This window comes from Rhipicephalus microplus, chromosome 5 (assembly GCF_043290135.1).
Source record: "Rhipicephalus microplus isolate Deutch F79 chromosome 5, USDA_Rmic, whole genome shotgun sequence".
In the NCBI taxonomy this organism is placed as follows: Eukaryota; Metazoa; Arthropoda; class Arachnida; order Ixodida; family Ixodidae; genus Rhipicephalus; species Rhipicephalus microplus.
The window spans coordinates 17,271,557-17,290,108 of NC_134704.1; the positions used below are offsets into that span (position 1 = coordinate 17,271,557).

Here is an 18,552-nt window from a genome sequence, read left to right on the forward strand (position 1 = left end):
CCCGCAGGTCGCGGGTTCGTATCCCGGCTGCGGCGGCTGCATTTCCGATGGAGGCGGAAATGTTGTAGGCCCGTGTACTCAGATTTGGGTGCACGTTAGAGAACCCCAGGTGGTCAAAATTTCCGGAGCCCTCCACTACGGCGTCTCTCATAATCATATGGTGGTTTTGGGACGTTAAACCCCACAAATCTAATCTGAAACGTGTCTTGTGGATCGTGTTGCAATGTATTCAGTGTTTGCAACTAGTTGTGTCGCTGTAGCGAAGGCCGGCTTGCAGGAGGTGATGGGAGCGTTCCGTCTGCAACCCTTTACATGTACTGATAAGGTGATATGTATCTGCCTGCATCAGTGGAGTAGTACAATACCGACATTTATCACGAACTGGTAAAAGGGACCAGTTCTATGATGACACAACAGCCGGTGTAAGGTGAGGGGGGAGAGAGCAGACACACGGTGAGATAAGAGCAGGTGTATTTTAGATATATAGATATGTGGGGTTTAACATCTCAAAATTACCAAATGGACTCTAGAGACGCTGTTGGGGAAAGCTCCGGAAATTTCGACCACCTGGGGTTCTTAACGTGCCCCCAAATCTGAGCACACGGGCCCCACAGCCTTTTCACCTCCACCGAAAATGCAGCCGCCGCAGCCGGGTTTTGATCCCGTGACCTGCGGTTCAGCAGCCTAGTATCTTAACATCTTAACCACTAGTCCACCATAGTGGGGGCACGTGTATTCTGCCGAAGAACATTTTGACGGGCATGGAGTAAGTCTAAGAACAGAAGTGTAGGGGGAATAGTTGGAAGGTGTATATCTGGAGGACAGTGTGCCTGCTGGTCAGCAGCGATGTTGTGTGGGTTCGCAGCATTGCCTTGAATTCAATGTAAATTAACGCAAGTAGCTGTATCGTGTTTTATCTTATGAACTTGGCATTGTGTGTGTATGTGGTCAGAGGGAAAAATACCCTTTTGTTGTTCTCGCGGCGACTTGGACGGGGTACGAAACACAGAGGTCGATGGTTTTCGCGAAATGGCGGGAAGGAACGAAAGCAAGTCTGTTTCACCTCGCAGATTTTCATCGCCTTGTGAAGTTTCTTGAGCTCCTGAATAGCTCCTGAGGATTCAGTGAAGACGTCGATTGGCTCAATTGTAGGAAGCTTAGAGGTGGCATCGTGGACGGCGTCATGGAAGGCTTGAAGTTCCATCACAAGAGTACTGGCTTCCGCAGATAGATAACGCAGGTGACCATAGACAAAAGTATGCGCAGTACTTAAGAACGATGTCCTTGCGCCGTCCTGTAGGGTAACAGCATCTGTATACAGTTCGCAGGTATTCGATGACAATTCAATGATGACAATTTGATGACAATTCGATGATGGAGCGTTCGTCAATTGTACCTGATGTATCGGTGCGCCGTAAATTTGTTGCCTTATTAGATGTGATGGTGATGAATTCACAGGGAGGCATAGATTCGGGCTGGTTGTCAATGCGAGAGCCGCGTTGAAAGTGGCCATGCAACGCAGCGACAACCGGAAAAGGTGCTTATTGATGTCACGATATTTTCTCTTTGCGAAATTAGCTCTGCGACTTTGTTCTGCGTTGCTCCTGTAAAGATGGTATGGGAGTGATGCGGGCTAACGCTGTTGTTGTGCGCTTCGTGTCACGGTTAATAGTCTCCGACTGTGCCTGGTGTGCCTAAGTTCACCGTTTAAAGTGCGCCTGTTGCGGGATTCTTGGCTGCAAAACTGTGTGGACGAGCCGTCGAGCTACATCTGTACGAGTTCCAGCTACTTTTGATGCAATGCAGCAAATCAGATGAAGGTTTTTTTGTGAAATTCTGTCGGACTTTGCGAAGCCAGTGCACATTACTGCCGGACTGGTTAATATCGATACCTAGTATACGGACCTCCGAAACTTCAGAAATGGTCGTGGCACCTCGTGTAAATGTAAAAGGGCACTGCTTGATCTTCCGGCATCGACCTTGTTAGCCAGGAGAACATAGCTTGATTTCTGCTGGGCGGACGTGTAACACTGCGTTCCGAGTGTAGTTCTGAAGTACATCAAGGGCTTTCTGAAGCTGTTGTGCTTATCTTGAGACGTCTTTATGCACAGACCACACAGTCGCATCATCAGCGTAGATCAGAAACTTCATGTTTGGAACTCGGTGTAGTTGCCAAGCTGATGTATTAGAGCAATGTTGAACAGCAGAAGAGCAAAAACGGAGCTTTGCGGGAAACCTCTGTTGGACATGAAGCAACCTTCAAGCTTTTCATCTACTCTTATCGCAAATGTGTGATTGTGAAGAAAAAAGCAGTTTAATCTTACTACCCACGGTGGAAGTCCCAGCTCGATGAGGTTGGATATAATGACTTTATGGTTTATATTGTCGTAAGCTTGCATTGCGTACGTTCCTGCTGCAGTGCGTACTGCGTGGCTGTGTTGAAAAACTTGTAAAATGTCTTCCCACGAGAGAGAAAGTCAATTTTGAGTCCCCAAATGAAAACGGAATCTGATTTGAACCGGATGGTATTTATCATGTCGTTCAAATCACCAGGAAACACGTGTGGCCAGCATATTTTCAGCAAGCTTGCAGACAGTAGCAGTCAATGAAATAGGGCGTAAGGATTGCAGTGGATACTTTCCTGGTTTTGTAATTGGGACGAGAACTGGATGTTTCCGATTCGATGGGACGTCCTCAGTCTCCCATGCTTTATTAATAGCCTGCAGAAGTGTACCAAGAGCTATAGTTTCCACATTCTTTAAAACGTTGTAAGGAATACCGTCGGGACCACGTATTGTTGTTTCTTCGTAAGAAGTTTCAATCGCTGCTAATCGTTCGGCCACGCGGAAAGGACTGCATATATCGGATTTGGCGCTTGGGTCAGGCTAGTCAATTTCGGTGCATCTTATAGGAGATGCGCTGTCATTTGTTGCGGAAAATGCTCTTGCCTTCTCTGCAAATTCTTGTGGCGTATACTTTTCATCGCTAACCTAACGCTTGCTGCAGATTCAGGTTGCTTATGACCGTGTCCCATCGACCAGAACGCATGGCGAAGAGCTCTGTTTTCCATGCCAGATCCAAGTTTCTCACGCCACTCATGCCACCGCCGTCGAGGGAGCTGCTTCTCGTGCCGACGCGCCTTTGCTGCCATACGGTCATACCGGTTGGCTGCCATATGGTGCTGCCATACGCGCCTTTGCTGCCATACACTTAGGATCCCCGAGGCATACAGTTCCGCCTGACGTCACGTCGCCCGAAATTGCAAAAGAGCGAAGTCCGGTTGAGGTTGTCTTTCGTTCAACATATTCCTGATCGTGCTCCTGATTGCGATGGCCAGCAGAGTGTGCTCGCACCCGCCACACCGTGGCCATAGATTAGCTCAAAATGGCTTGTTGGAGGTTCGAAGCAGAACTTCAGTCCCTTTTCCAGGGTGTCTTTGATGTCACCCGGGACGTTGACGTTGCCCAAGTTCGTGACTGTGCGCTCCGACGTAGAAGCTCGTCGAATGGACGCAAGAGTAAGACGCGCTGTTTGTCCAACAAACTCGGTCCTTTTCTCAGATAGCAAGAGCTGTTTGCCTTCTCTGTGAAAGACCAAGGTCTTGTCGAAGGTCAATTAGAGAACAGAATGGAAGTCATTTAGGCGTTTCTGATTTCAAAAAGGGGAGGTAGCCGTGTCAGCTCTCCTTCGATATCATTATCAAGGGACGAAATACAATTCCTATGTAGACCCATGAAGTCACTCCTACGTACGTGACGTGCATGCGCACGTTTTTTTTACGGTGTCATTGCGACGGTGTCTTGCTATTTGTGTTTTGTTACCCATAAATTCATAAGCTTTCATAATTCATAAGCAAAATAAAGTTAGTTAAAAGTTTTGCGCTTGTGTGTGTGCTCCACTTTTCTGCCTGTCTTCATCGTGAAGTTTAGGCCTTTTTGAAACCATGAACTGGCAAGCTCTACCACGTGCCTTGTTAAAGTCTTAAACGTTGGTAGCTATTCCGGTGAGCCATACCTATATCTGTAGGCATTATTCACTCTTTATATTTTGCACGCTTATAACTCTTTGTGAGTTAGAATGAGTTTCATTTTTTTTGCTGGCCTATGACACAAACACAAAAGAAATACTAAACTGAAGAGCTGATCAGGCAGGAAGGGAATGATAGACACTTATTTATGTTAGAATGAGACACCCTTGTCTCAAACTTTGGCATTTTCTATCCAACATAACTCGTACGACATTCTGCAACGATGACCAATGAACCGAGCCAGGTCGACTCTGTGCTTCGCCGGATTATGAGGAAATGAATTTTCTACTTCAATTCATTTGCAAACCAGCGAACACTGTGTTTTGTAACAGATAAAAATGACACCATCTTCCGCTAAAAGGAACCATCTGTAGATGCGAAGCAGCGGGCGCTAGCGTTTACTTTGGCGGCGACGTTGACGCTGGCTCTCATCACCGCGTTGCGCAGGAGAGAAACCTGGGTAGGCGCAAAGCACGCAGTGATGGTCAACGAGAGACAAAGGACTCCGGTTGGACGCAGAAACCCCTCTGTCCGCTTTTAGGCAAAGCGCGTGCAGCGAATGTTTGTTGTTCAACAATGCGGAGGAGAAATTTCCCACCGGCACTACCTTGGAGGTAGTGTTGGTGGGACACGGTGTGGCCAGTGAACGGTTATGCGGCACGAGCAGTCGCTGCTTGTGTCTGTGTTGCGAAGCGAGAAAGGAGGAGTGTAAGAATAGAGTGAGAGGACGAGGGGATGCGCATGCGCAATGTGAGTGTAAACGCCGCGGCGATGAGGGGAGGTAGGCCTAGGGGGGAGAGAGGGAGGAGCGGTTATTGGCTAGTTGACACTCCCTGTGTCGGCGTTGCGAGGCGAGAGAGAAGAAAAAGGGGGAGAAGACACGCATGCGCTGTAAGGGTGGTCACGCCGCACACTGGATTGACCTGGACCCCAAGCTGCTTCGCATCTAATAAGCACTTTTCGTGGAGTTGCGTGTTTCGATAAGTTTTCGTGTTTTAAAGTATAATATTTTGACTTCTATCAGGCACCGCAAGTGATGCTAACCTCTCCATTACGCATAATAATACCAAAATAGAGAGTTGTGAGCAAGCAGTGTAAACAGATGGGAATCCTGACGCAGTCACATTTTCTTATCATAAAATGCCAGTTAGCCCAAACCACACCAGCAATTTTATTTAGTCGTGAATGATGCTTCTTTTCTTGCAGTAATATTTGAATAATTGGTAAGGGTATTGATTATAAGTGAATGTGATTTGATGTATTCTGCTGTCCACTGACAATTTTTAGTTAACTGACTTTCATAGTCGTTACCTCGTGTATTACGTTGTTTGTTCATGCACTATATTTTTAGAGCTGAAGAGGAAGAATATTATGGTGAACGTGCTCACGTGCCGTCGTTTCTAGAAGTGAAGAAGAAGTGGGCTCTGCCGCGTCCAGCAGCGATGGACGCAGAGGTCGAGAGTTTTGAATTATCAAGCAGCTTGGCGTAAGTGAATATCAACGCGAACAATTGCGTACGCAGTATTTACTCTAAGGGCTACTCACGTGAGCTGCTGTTTGGTTTGTACTAGCAGTTGTAAGGCTTGTTTCCTTTCACTCCTCGAGACATAGCGACATGACGTGAAATGCGTTGACAGTCTCTCAGATAGGGATACATAGATCCCGCCTTTTGTAATGTATGGTCGTCTTTTCTATTGTAAAACAGGAGCCTTGATCCAGACGTGTCGCAAAGCGACGATGGAAACCCTAGGAGCATCCCAAAGTGGTAAGTCCTTTCATTGAAGCCACTCCATGCCTAAGTCATACGTCCAGTTCGTTATAGTATGTACTTCGTTGCGGCAGGCTTGGTGTGGGCGACCAGCACCTTCATTATCATTCTAACGTGACGTATGCCGCTAGTTGCGTATCGATCACGAAACACTTATTTGTTCATGCTCAGAGAACTGTGGAGTAAACTTCGTGAGCCTAGCTGTTTGATTTTATCGAGCAAATGTTAGCGGAATAAACAAGAAATGGCCGGAGAGCCAGCTAGCAGTAAGCTTTGAATTGGAAAAGCCCGTACATAAATGTTTATCTGAAACTCAACCCAATACACCGTCGCACAGCCCTGTTTATTTTTATGTTGATTACGTGCATTTTCCTGAGGAACTTGGTGTTTTATCAAATATTCAAGAGCCCCGTTGAACACAGACGCTTTGAGTCGAACTTTAGGTCAAGACCCGTGTGCACCATTAACCCCGCCTACAGATACGTTCCTTGCACCATGGGAGTCGTACAGCATCCTGTTATCGCGTGGCCGTGCTCACGTTGGCCAGACGGGCAGATGTCGGAATCTGCGCCTTTAACGGTTCTGCTTTTTTTTTCACGCCCTTACGCAAAGATTACAGGGAGTGCGGGTGCTCCGCGGATTTCACAGGCACCGCGGTTTTGTTACGTCATTCAGACAAGATTACAAGTGATATTTGAGAGGTGTTTCGTATCAAAACGGAACGTCGCAGGTGCGTGAGGCAGATGTCGCTTGTACTAATAAATAAAGAGGTATCTTTTTTTTGCGCCCATACCACCTATAGCGCCTCGCAGGTTTTGTCAGATATCTTTTAACAACTCTTCATGGGGGGAGGGGGTATCAGGCGATTTTTTAAGCAACGTGTAACGTATGTTGTTGGATCATTATTTCTGCATATTGGCGCATGCGCGTTACCTTTCCTCTGCTTTCCTTCATGTTGAACTTATGTTGAAAGGGAGCACTTCTATCGTGTTGGTCACCTTGCCTCCGTCATGAGTGCGTGCTCTTTGGTAACAATTATTTCATACCAACTCGCCCAGCTTTCCACTTTGCATGTATTGGGGAGTTGCGAAATTATCCGAAAGCACCGCTTAAGCCGATATCAACGCCGCTTTGTCTCCAACGCAGGGTGCTGTACGTGCCCATGGTGGCCTCTGCAGTGTTTCTCTTCGTTTTCATCGCGACCAAACGCACTGCCGGCTTTCACGATGGCGCCTCGGTGAGCCTCGCAGCCCACCGTAGCGTTGTCATTCAGCCGGTGCTCGAAGAGATACCGCACGTAGAAGTCCACCTGACCGATCGCGTCTACAGCGGCCGCGTCATTTCCGTGGGAAACCGCAAGCTGCATGCCTTCTTCGGCATCCCGTACGCTGAGCCGCCCCTGGGTAGCTTGCGATTCCGCAAGCCCGTTCCCCTGAAACCCCAGCGCACCAAACGTGACCCCCTGGGACCCCTCATGATGGTTCGCCAGAAGCGGTTCCCATGCCCACAGAACCAGCCCTGGAACCCGCCCAGAGCGCATTCCTTGGACGTCAACATAAGCGAGGACTGTCTACACCTGAACGTCTGGGCTCCCGCGGACAGCTCTCGGGTACGCGCGGTCATACTCTTCATTCACGGCGGTGATTTCCAGAGGGGCGGTAACGACGAGGCCATCAATGACGGCACCCTGCTGAGTGCCGAAGGTGACGTGGTTGTGGTCGTGCCCAACTATCGTCTGAATGCCTTCGGCTTTCTCAACGGCCATGTCGCGAACGCGCCGGGCAACGTAGGTCTTCACGATGTGATCCTGGCCCTGCGCTGGGTGTACAAGAATATCGCGCGATTTGGTGGCAATCCGGACAACATAACGCTCGCTGGCAGGGACGCCGGCGCCGTGTTGGCCGGTTACGTCATGATCTCCCCACTCACGCAGGGCCTAGTGAGACGGTACATTCTCCTGGGTGGGTCTCCCTTCTGGAGCCTACCAGACAATCGAGGAACCAGAAGCGTCGACAACATCAAGCTTCTCGCGAGCCGTCTTAACTGCGACCACGGCGAGGACGTGTTCGATGCCATCCAGTGTCTCTCCAAGCTCGATTTGTACGAGTACGTAGACTTGGAGGATCTATCACAATTCGCAATGTACCCGAGCGACCAGGATGACGCGCTGCCCTTCGCGATCCCGGCCGGCCTCGGATCTGTGCCGTACGGTGCCGAAGACGTGCTCCTGGGCAACGAGTTATTTGTGGGTGAGTCCCTGGTCGCGCCTTTTCTCACCATGCCTCTCAGTGGCGTCCTCAACAGGAGCCTGCGATCTTTCGGCTCCAAATTCCTCAGGAAGTTCGGCTTTGACGACGGCGCGGAGGCCATGAAAAGATATGACATCTACAGCGCGACGAACAGGACAGTCGCCTTTGCGGACATGGTCGGTGACTTCGTGGTTCGCTGCCCGTTGCAGTTTCTTGCGGACGAGCTTGCCAGGCGAGGTCGACGGGTGTTCTACTACGTCCTGAAGAGCGAACCGGCCTGGCTCGAGCACACGGATCCGGCGTTCGACCAGAGCCTCCTTTTCGGCTTGCCTCTTGTAGAACACTCGGCACCCCGTGACCTCGTGGCGCTCACAAAAAACGTAATCTACAGCTGGACTACGTTTGCGAAAACAGGGTGAGCAAATGTGTTATTTCATCTAAGGTCTCACTGTGGCTGGTCGATAACTAATGAATTACTTTGCGCACATTAGTTCTACGACGGCTATATTATTGGTCAGCCTGTTTCGATTGTGCCTATGCACTTATTTGACGTGGCGTCCTGGGCGACATGTGACTGGAGTGGACATTCTTTTGTCAATCGCCCTTGCAGGCCAACTGCCACTAATGAGCGTTAAATCTGAAATCTGTGGGGTAATATAATCGGCTGAAAATGCAGCGTCAGTTGAGCAGAGGTAAACATTTTAGATCTAGTAATGGAGCTAGATAACGAAGTAATGGAGCTAGATTACGCTACGAAATGAATGACTTAGACTAAAAATTTCGGGCTTATTGGGTTAGTTGTGAAGCAACCGAAAATTACAAGTCTGTCTGTGGAATAGACAAGACGTGCATCGAAGTTATGTTGAAGAGCAGCTGAAAGAATCGACTGCATTTAATGTTAGCAAGTATTTTTTTATATTCCCTCCTGAAGTGAAATGACTACATACGCAAATGCGTCATGAGGAGTGAAGGTGAAGAGTTGGGAAACTAAACCGAAGTTGTAAGTAGTAAATTACAACGTGGAGACGTAATTCATTCTAGAAAAAGGACAGTGGTAAAATCATAAACAGTGCTTTTTGAGTTGAAGCTTCTGTAATCATAACGAGAACATCATAATGACTTGACTCGTAGTCGAGGCTTCTTATGGGCACTTGCGGATGTGTTTATCATTTAAAAGTAGGTCCATCAACTGTACAACTAACGAATATATTTCAAATGACGTTTCAAATTGCACAATTGTGATGTCATAAATTACTTCAAGGACATGATATACTAGAGGACGATGCACATTTATTTTAACTCAATTATTTTCATCATAAAAGTTTGCAGTCAGTGTGCTAATTTCACCTTTATGATTCAGGAGCCACCGCAAAAAAGGAGCCTTCCATATAAGGTAGCTGATATTTATAGCACGACACTATATAAATATCTGTCGAGGCTGATAGTCAGTCCCCTTTCGCTCTGGGCTGGCAAGATGAAAACCGACTTGCCTCATTTTTCTGGCAGGCACCTGTGTCGTCTATACAAATAAGAAGGGCAGGAGAGGGCGGGCATTTTCTTTGCGGGAAGACTGCCACCACAAATACGAAATTAGCGTACTGAATGTCAAATTTGACCCCGCCGCGGTGGTCTAGTGGCTAAGGTACTCGGCTGCTGACCCGCAGGGCGCGGGTTCTAATCCCGGCTGCGGCGGCTGCATTTCCGATGGAGGCGGAAATGTTGTAGGCCCGTGTGCTCAGATTTGGGTGCATGTTAAAAAACCCCAGGTGGTCTAAATTTCCGGAGCTCTCCACTACGGCGTCTCTCATAATCATATAGTGGTTTTGGGACGTTAAACCCCACATATCAATCAATCAATCAATGTCAAATTTGATAATGAAATCTCAGAACATGAACTTTCTTGAAAAAAAATCAAACTAGATGGAGTTCTATTGTCCTCGAACACAATATTGTAGTCATGTCACTGACGAAAAAACGCCTATACCACAAGAGGAGTGTGGATTACCAGTCTTAGTATAGCTGGATTTCATATTTTCGTGTTATTTTTCATTCTTTAAGAGCGTCCCCGTCAAGTTATCCCGGTCTTTTTGCTCTTCTAAATGTTCACTCCACGCTTGCAGACATGCGCTGCCAGACTCTTTCAGTTAATCTTGCCTGTTGCTCAAGTCTCGCGACTGAGTCTCGAGAGCTGCAGACTGCACTGCATAGCGGCGTAGTGCTTTCTTATCTCGTTACCTGGCGATCACTTGGTGTTCTCCCTCTAGACCGGTATCTGGCGGGGACTGTGTGCCGTTTCTGTATAGTCCTCTTGTGTTCCATTATCCCCCCTCCCCCCAGAAATGTTGCAGGAAGGAGATAGGTAACGCATTGCGAAAGAGAAGCAGCAGCGTCCTTCAGTGGGAACCGGGCGTTGGTGGAGTTCTCAGCCGAAGGGTACACGAGCCTGTGGCGCACGATGCGCTATCCTGATCTATAGCTGGTACCTGTAGCTGACGCTAGATAGCGCCGCTTCCCGCTGTTTGTGTGCTATGTTTCTGCAGCGCAAATAGATGGGAGAAAAGAAGGAATCGAGATAGCAGAACACGGTATACACCCACAATAAGAACCAGAAAGGCTGCCCCTTTTTTAGGAATTTACTATAACTCCATCTTAACATGAACTACACCCAATCTTGAAAATGTTGACCATGAACGTAATCCTCGGACGTCTCACTGGAATGCAGTATTCCGTGTCAGCTGTGCCGTGCGAGAATTGGAGTGAGTGCCTTGAACGTCGTTGCGCCCAGAGTATGCTTGTGGGTTGCAATCACCAAATGATGGCTGCATCGTTTGATGAATATTGTTTTGTAACTTTGGGCTTTCAGTGGTGGCTTTTGGCGCCTAACGCTCGGTTGCCGTTCCCCTATACCGTGTTTACCCAATTTTAACGCGGCCCCGCCGCGGTGGTCTAGTGGCTAAGGTACTCGGCTGCTGACCCGCAGGTCGCGGGTTTGAATCCCGGCTGCAGCGGCTGCATTTCCGATGGAGGTGGAAATGTTGTAGGCCCGTGTGCTCAGACTTGGGGGCACGTTAAAGAACCCCAGGTGGTCGAAATTTCCGGAGCCCTCCACTACGGCGTCTCTCATAATCAAATGGTGGTTTTGGGACGTTAAACCCCACATATCAATCAATCAACCAATTTCAACGCGCACCTTTCTTTCGGAAAAAATAACCCTTAATGTCGCATGCACGTTAGAGTTGGGTGCAGACGTTTAAACTGTCCCATAGCTGTTATTTTTGTTTTTGGGTCATTTAAGTCAGGTGCTCGTTGGAAACGAGACTGCGTTGTAGTTGGGCAAATACGGTAGTTGCCAGATCGATCTGCGAATTCAATTTACACTGAAGGGACCGTTTACCACTCCTGCCGCTGAAATCGCATTGGGTGTTTACAGCTGGCTCAGTGTTTCAAAGCTGCGTTCCGTCGTACTGTGTTAATGCTCCATTATTTCGCAATTTCGCTATGGAACTATTCAGGTGATTTCTATGTGTACTGTTCGAGCTTCTGAAAGCAGTGTAGAACGATCCGCGATGGTACAGGTCTGATTGCAAACAAGTGACCTTTAAGCTATGGTGTGTTCGTTTGGTATACGTATATATCGGTCCAGTGTTCTCATCACTACGCCCAACTACTGAATTACGTTTACCGATTAACACCGACCACTCGTATTTCTGTAAAACATTTTGGTAAATTGTCCCACTGTTATTTCTTTGTGTCTCTAGTGTATCGCTGTTGAGCACGACATCATGGGTTCGATTCAAGTGTTTGATGACCGAATTAGGGTAAGCAAGGTTCTAAAACGTGGACACTCATGTCAATTTAAATGCAGGCAATATTGCAGGTATTAATAGTATACCTGTTACTTGTCAATTGAAGGCAGCCGCACAGTAGTTTAAATAGAGCATGCAGTTGTACTATATACTTTGTGAACAACACCACAAAGAGGATTCGATAAAGTAAGACCCACTTATAGACTAAATAGCTTGTGCTTGAGCTTGTCTTGACAGTTTGGTTGCTGCCTGCGACCGTTTTAAGAGAAAAAAAGGGACATCTTGCCCGATAAAATGGGCTCCTTTGCTCCGGTGCAAGTTCTCAGTTTTGATGGTGGTGCCCGGTTCTTTCTTACGCAGCAATCTGCGACTTTTCAACAAAATGCCGTGGCCGCCTTATTCCAGCAGCAGGCGTACGTTTGTCGTCCTCGGTCAAGGCAGAGAAGAAATATCCAGCGCCTACCGACAAAACTTTTGCGACCAGTGGCGCTCCCGAATTGTGGGCGGCTGAAGACGAGACTCGAGATTTCGCTGTTCGTTTACGCTCTTATTTCTCAATCAATTTATCGCTAAAGTTTGTCTTGTTTTGGTCATTTTCGTTAGAGACACCGAATGACGCAAAGATAAGAAAGATGAAACTTTGCATATGTTCTGAGAGCTCGTGGTGTAAACGCAATTCCTGAAAACCATTTGTATTTTCACCTGAAAAAAGTTTTTAACTTTTTTTATAGCGCTGTGCATTTTCGCGGGATACTGAGTAGCTTTCGAGCTCTGGGATACATAAAGTCTACAGGACATTTTTACACGTAAATCAGTGCGTTTCGAGATCAAATTTAGATCGCGCTGTCAGTGTTCTGATAAAGCGAGAAAATAAAATCGTGGTCTTTTCGTCTGTTCTCGGTTAGCCGAAGAAGGGCGTTTTAAGGCCAAAGCTCTACACGGCTCACAGAACATGAAAATTAGTAGCTTCATCGCGTGATGACGGCGCCATATGACAGCATCATGCCATAATCATAACCAAAATATCTGACGTCATTGTGATGTACTATGACGTTCGTGTGATGTCACATGGGGACCGTATAGCATGGCATCGTTGCATGGTTGTGGGTGGGCCGATCCCAGAGGCAATACCAGGGGAAGTGCAGAAAGCTTGCAGTACCTCCCGATGTGGAAGACCGCAGTGTTTTAAAATTACTTACAGGGAACTCTGGCACTGCGATCCTTCAGCGACCATGAGAATGATGGGTAACACTCGGGTTTGCCTAGTCTTCGTGCTTGCTGGCAGCGAACACACTTGTTGCTTTATTTATTGTTTTGTTTTCTTTTCAATATATGAACAAACCGTTATGAACTTTGTGACCCAATTGTTGAGCCTAAAAGGTTAAGATGGTGAAGTAAAACTGCTGAACATTTGCCATTTACTGTGTCGTGACAAAGCAGCTTCAAGCCATGCGAAGCCGAACAGTGCCGACAATACCAAGATTAAACAAATACCAGTGTTGTCGGGAGAATCGCAGGGATCTGTCCTGGGACAACTGTTATTTTTAGTGTATATCAATGACATTTCTGTTATCATGGAGCCTGGTGTGCAACATAAACTGTTCGCAGATGGCTGTTTATTATACAACACACACAAAGAGAATCAAGCTATAAACAGCTCTTCACAGGCGTTGAGTGGATGAAAATTATTCTAAATCAACATAGATATTATTAAAAGGAAGTGTCATCTTTCATTCTCGTATACCGTTGGAGAAAGGTGTTCAATAAATACTACTCAATTTAAATATCTAGTATTAACAACGCAAAATTTATCCTGGAACGCACACATTAAATATGCTTGTTCAAAAGCATTTAGGAGGCTATGTTTCTCGCGAAAAAAAACTATAGGGTGTAGCGGCCGGTGTGATGCTTGTTGCTTTCAAAACCTTTGTAAGGCCAGCTTTTGAGTACGCGTCAGTAGAATGCAGCCCTAGTCGATATTATTGAAAAAAAAACAAAAAAAAACAAATAGAAGTAGTTCAGAGGTAAGCGGTGCCATTTATATGCCCCCGGTATCGAAGAACAGATTCACACAAATGCTTTATTCTTCTGGCCTGCGTTTCGTTCGAAGCAAATATTTCAAATAATAAATGATGAACTAAATATTAGCAAACAAGTATACTTACTGCCGCCAGATGAACAGAGCTCAAGAAGCAACCACCACAGGGCAATATAAGCGTACAGGACTCGTACCGATAGGTTCAGATACTCGTTCTTTACTAACGCAGTTGAAATGTGGAATGAATTGCCCGTGTGTGTTGTTGAACAGAACGATGTGTCAAAATGTAATTCGCATGAGTGCACGCTAGTTGGTGCGTAGACATATTTACATGTTTTTTTTTTTCAGCGCGCGAACACAGGAAAAAAAAAGGACAGCGTAGACAGAAAGAACGCTGGCCACCAAATTAACGCCTTGACTTCGGGAAGAAGTATCTTCAGCCGGATGCAGTATACGCCTAAGAGCGCGCGCGGCAAACCGCCACACTGATTAAACTGTTCGCCCGCTGAAAAATACTTGAAAATATGACTGCGCACCAACTAGCTCAAGCTCCCCCTCTTGTGAGTTACATTTCTAGTACCTCGGGCATTTATATCTCCTTTTCTATGAGCCCTCCTCTCCCCGTCAGTTTAATCAGCGTGGCGGTGTGCCGCGCGCGCTCTTTGGCGTATACTGCATCCGGCTGAAGATACTTCTTTCCGAAGTCAAGGCGTTAATTTGGTGGACAGCGTTCTTTCTGTCTATACGCTGTCCCTTTTTCCCTGTGTTTGCGCGCGGAAAAAAAAACTTGCATATGTGCCGAAAGGGTAACAGACTTTGGATGACTATCTGTATACAAGTGTACCGCTTAATCTTGATTTAACCTGGGTTGGTGTATTTGCCAATGATGTTCTTTTTTTACTTTATTATGATTTTACCCTCTCTGTAAGGACTCTCGCAAGAGAGTTGACAGTATTGCGAAAATAAATAAATAAATAAATAAATAAATAAATAAATAAATGTATGCAGTACCCATAATTTTCATGCTCGCAGAAGCGCCGTGCGTTGCTGCTTCCATAGACACTAGCGCCAGAGTTCCCCCTAGTGTATTTATAGGCAACACTATTTTATGGGTGCGACATCGGTAGGGTAAGCCGGTCGGTTAGGGTTTTTGCTTAGGCAAGGGAGCTTGAGATTCATTAGCCATCTGAAAAAATTGCGCTGATTGAAGTTGATGGCGCAGTTCACTGTCGTTTTAGTGGCACACGCCTATACCGCACATTGTAGTCTATAATGCGCCTGAGCTGAGCCTAAGGGTGCGAGGGAGTTGGGGGAGGACCACTGCATCAACTGAAAAAAAGAAAAGATGGCCTTCGCCTTCGAATAGTCTTACGCAAATGCATAAGGAGCCCTACTGCGAGATTTTTTTAAGTTTTCTGCAGCGGTGACATACAGCTCGTTATATTTTCTGAAACGGTCAATTTTGTGAACTCGCAGAAGCTTCTGAAGTCATGAAAAATTAGGATTAGCCCAATCTACCCTCGCTCATTCCCATTGCTATTGCCTCGCTAGGTGAACTGACATATTCCTAGGACGTGGTAGAAATTTTCGGAGCCCTCCACTAGGGCGTCTCTCATAATCATACGGTAGTTTTGGGACGTTAAACTCCACATATAAATCAAACCTCCTGCCTTTCTTTTTTTTCACTTGTTTTTTCAATGACATGAACTTTGGGTATTATGTAGTGAACCACGCAATCAATCAATCAATCAATCAATCAATCAATCAATCAATCAATAATTGAATGAATGAATCAATCAATAATTGAATGAATGAATCAATCAATGAATCAATCAAGAAAACTTTATATTTTGTGAAAATAATGAAAAAAAAATACGGGGAATACTTGGACTGATAGGCTTAAGTGACTAGTGGCCGATCCAATACGGTGTGCACAGAGAATGTGCAAGTCAGCTTTGAAGGGAGAACAGAAACAGGATTGATTATATAATCGTGGATTCGTGACGCATACGAAGGAAGCAGACTGGGTGTTCGGGTTAAAGTGTTTATTGGGCCAAATATGTGGCCACCTAAAAGGAAGTTCGTCAAGACACTGGCACTGAGAGCGGTGAACAGAGCGTCGGCTGGCGACAAGCGGCGAAGTGCGGCGGCGTTTATACATATGCTGTCGAATATTCCACCCTAATCACTGGTCATCGCGCAAGCTCTGGAATAATCTATAGAGTGTTGGCGTCTTGCGGGCAACCTTAACAGAACGATCCACATGATCGCGAACCTTCTCGAACAATGAGGCGCAGTTTGCGCTGAGCGTTTCTGACCCAGGCTTTGTGGACGAAAACCAAATCACAAAAATGAAAGTAATAAACGCGCGTGGCAATATAAATACAGGCAATGCACGTGCACATGTTCTCTTACGAACGTGCCCCGCCGCGGTGGTCTAGTGGCTAAGGTACTCGGCTGCTGACCCACAGGTCGCGGGTTCGAATCCCAGCTGCGGCGGCTGCATTTCCGATGGAGGCGAAAATGTTGTAGGCCCGTGTGCTCAGATTTGGGCGCACGTTACAGAACCCCAGGTGGTCGAAATTTCCGGAGCCCTCCACTACAGCGTCTCGCATAATCATATGGTGGTTTTGGGACGTTAAACCCCACATATCTATCTCTTACGAACGTGCAAATTTGCTAGGTTGCAACTAGCTTACTGCATGTACTGTGTTATGATTACTTACTGCTCACTTGTTATGTTATACAGCTTACAGTGTTATGATTGGGGTACACCGTAACGTAAGGGCTCTGGAGGTTGCGACCCTCTGGGGTTTGTTAAAGTGTGCCGGCATGAGACAGTACACGGAGGCCCCAGCATTTTCGCCTCCATCGAAAAAGCGAGCACCGCTGCTGGGATCGAGCTAGCGACTTCAGGTCAGCAGCTGAGTATACCGTAACAACCATACAGCTGCGGCGGCCCCGTGAAATGTAAATAGTAGGCGAATCTGGGGGAGCCCCGCCGCTGTGGTCTAGTGGCTAAGGCACTCGGCTGCTGACCTGCAGGTCGCGGAACGAATCCCGGCTGCTGTGGTTGCATTTCCGATGGAGGTGGATATGTTGTAGGCCTGTGTGCTCAGATTTGGGCGCACGTTACAGAACCCCAGGTGGTCGAAACTTCCGGAGCCCTCCACTACGCCATCTCTCATAATCATATGGTGGTTTTGGGACGTTCAATCCCCCAAATCAATCGATCAAATCTGGCGGAGGCATTGTTCCGGCATGTTTCGTTTTCCTGCATGACGCAAAGAAAAGGAATGAATGAATGAAGTAAATTTTGAGGGGCTAGTTTCTTTATTTGACGGAACCTGAACAAAAACCAACATATAATGAAGCCAAGAAAGGTGCAGAGGAAATCGACTACTGTTTTGAGTGTATTGTAGTAACTGCGATGTAGATGTGAAGAACAGCAGAGTGGACGAAAAAATCATTTGCCGCCGGCAAGGACCGAAACTGCAAACTTCGGATTACTGATTCAATGCTCTTGTCAATAAAGCTACGACTGTGGTCGTACCCTTGTCCTCTTCATTGGGTATTTATGTGCACGCAAACTTTGAAGCGTCAGGCAGCTTCGATCGTAGCCATGACGGCGAGTGTGGAACACACTCATATTTTTGCCACATAGTGCACCTGGCGCTGCGAAACACGCTCGTTGACCAACGAACATACTCGATTTGCCCGTAAAGCCATTAGAGCGTCGTATAACAACGCAACAAGTCTTAACATTCCTATTTGTGCTTTCAGTGGTGAACACCAAGCGTGGTACACAAATGTGCACTGGCGCTCCCTTGGCTCTGGAGTTGTTCGCGGACGTAGGAGATTCCGTTAATTAGTAACACTCGGGAACAGAATATTTCAGTTCAATTGTTTTTGTTATCGGATGGGTTTCAGCAGTATTGCATTAGCTTAGGATTAAAGAGAGATTACCCACTGACTTAAATGAAGAGTAAAAAAAAACGGATCTGTGAAGACAGCCTTGTCGGCACGAAACACAAATACCGTGTAAGCTCTGGTGGCAGGTGACAGTTAGTTTTGTTTGCTTCGCAATAAAAGAAAAAAAAACGTTATCCTTTGCATGTCCTTGTGAGAAATTTACGTCGGTGCTTAGCAGATCCTATTCAAGGAAAGCAAATGCCCTACCAAGAGGATTGTTCTCGTGTGCATACAATGCGTTGAGAACGTTTTCTTAGTCGGCTCTGCGTAGGGATGAGGCAAACAGGGCAGGAATAAGTGAGCAGTACGAACCATTGGCTCCTCAGTGCTGAAATTCACCAATGCCTTGTTTAACGAAGTCCTCCAGCGCCTCGACACGGACTAATTAGCAGCGAACAAGCTCAAATTGTTTTTTCCCACTGTGTCTCCGCTCGGCTAAGGAACTCCGTTCAATTATAGCAGTCTTAGAAAAGCAACATGTGGAGACATGTTTCCAGCATTTGTTTTATGACGTTTGCCGACTTTATTTTCGTGCGTGCTCCGTGTGTTTATGTTCGTTTCTTTTCCGATCTTTGGATTGGGACAGCGGCATCAATATACAGACAGCCGGGCAATGTGTTTTCGAAGGCGAGTGTTACAACTATGCGTTGCAGCGGGTTTCTCACAACCTTAATGAAGAGCAGCAGATAATG

At 46.7% G+C, this 18,552-nt stretch overlaps 1 protein-coding gene across 5 annotated transcripts in view; it reads left to right on the top strand.

Moving 5' to 3' along the window:
* LOC119174939 (acetylcholinesterase-1) overlaps positions 1-18,552 on the top strand; it is a 163,496-nt gene that overhangs the window by 29,432 nt on the left and 115,512 nt on the right. For 2 of the 5 annotated variants that reach the window (XM_075894925.1, XM_075894926.1), the window contains exons 1-3: positions 5,398-5,513; positions 5,733-5,792; positions 6,942-8,459. In XM_075894925.1, coding sequence (XP_075751040.1) covers positions 5,470-5,513; positions 5,733-5,792; positions 6,942-8,459 — 1,622 coding nt within the window. In that variant the 5' untranslated portion in view covers positions 5,398-5,469. Of the gene's footprint in view, positions 1-5,397; positions 5,514-5,732; positions 5,793-6,941; positions 8,460-12,210; positions 13,026-18,552 lie in introns of those variants that run through there. The other 3 variants (XM_037424770.2, XR_012895294.1, XR_012895295.1) reach the window with 3 other exon arrangements.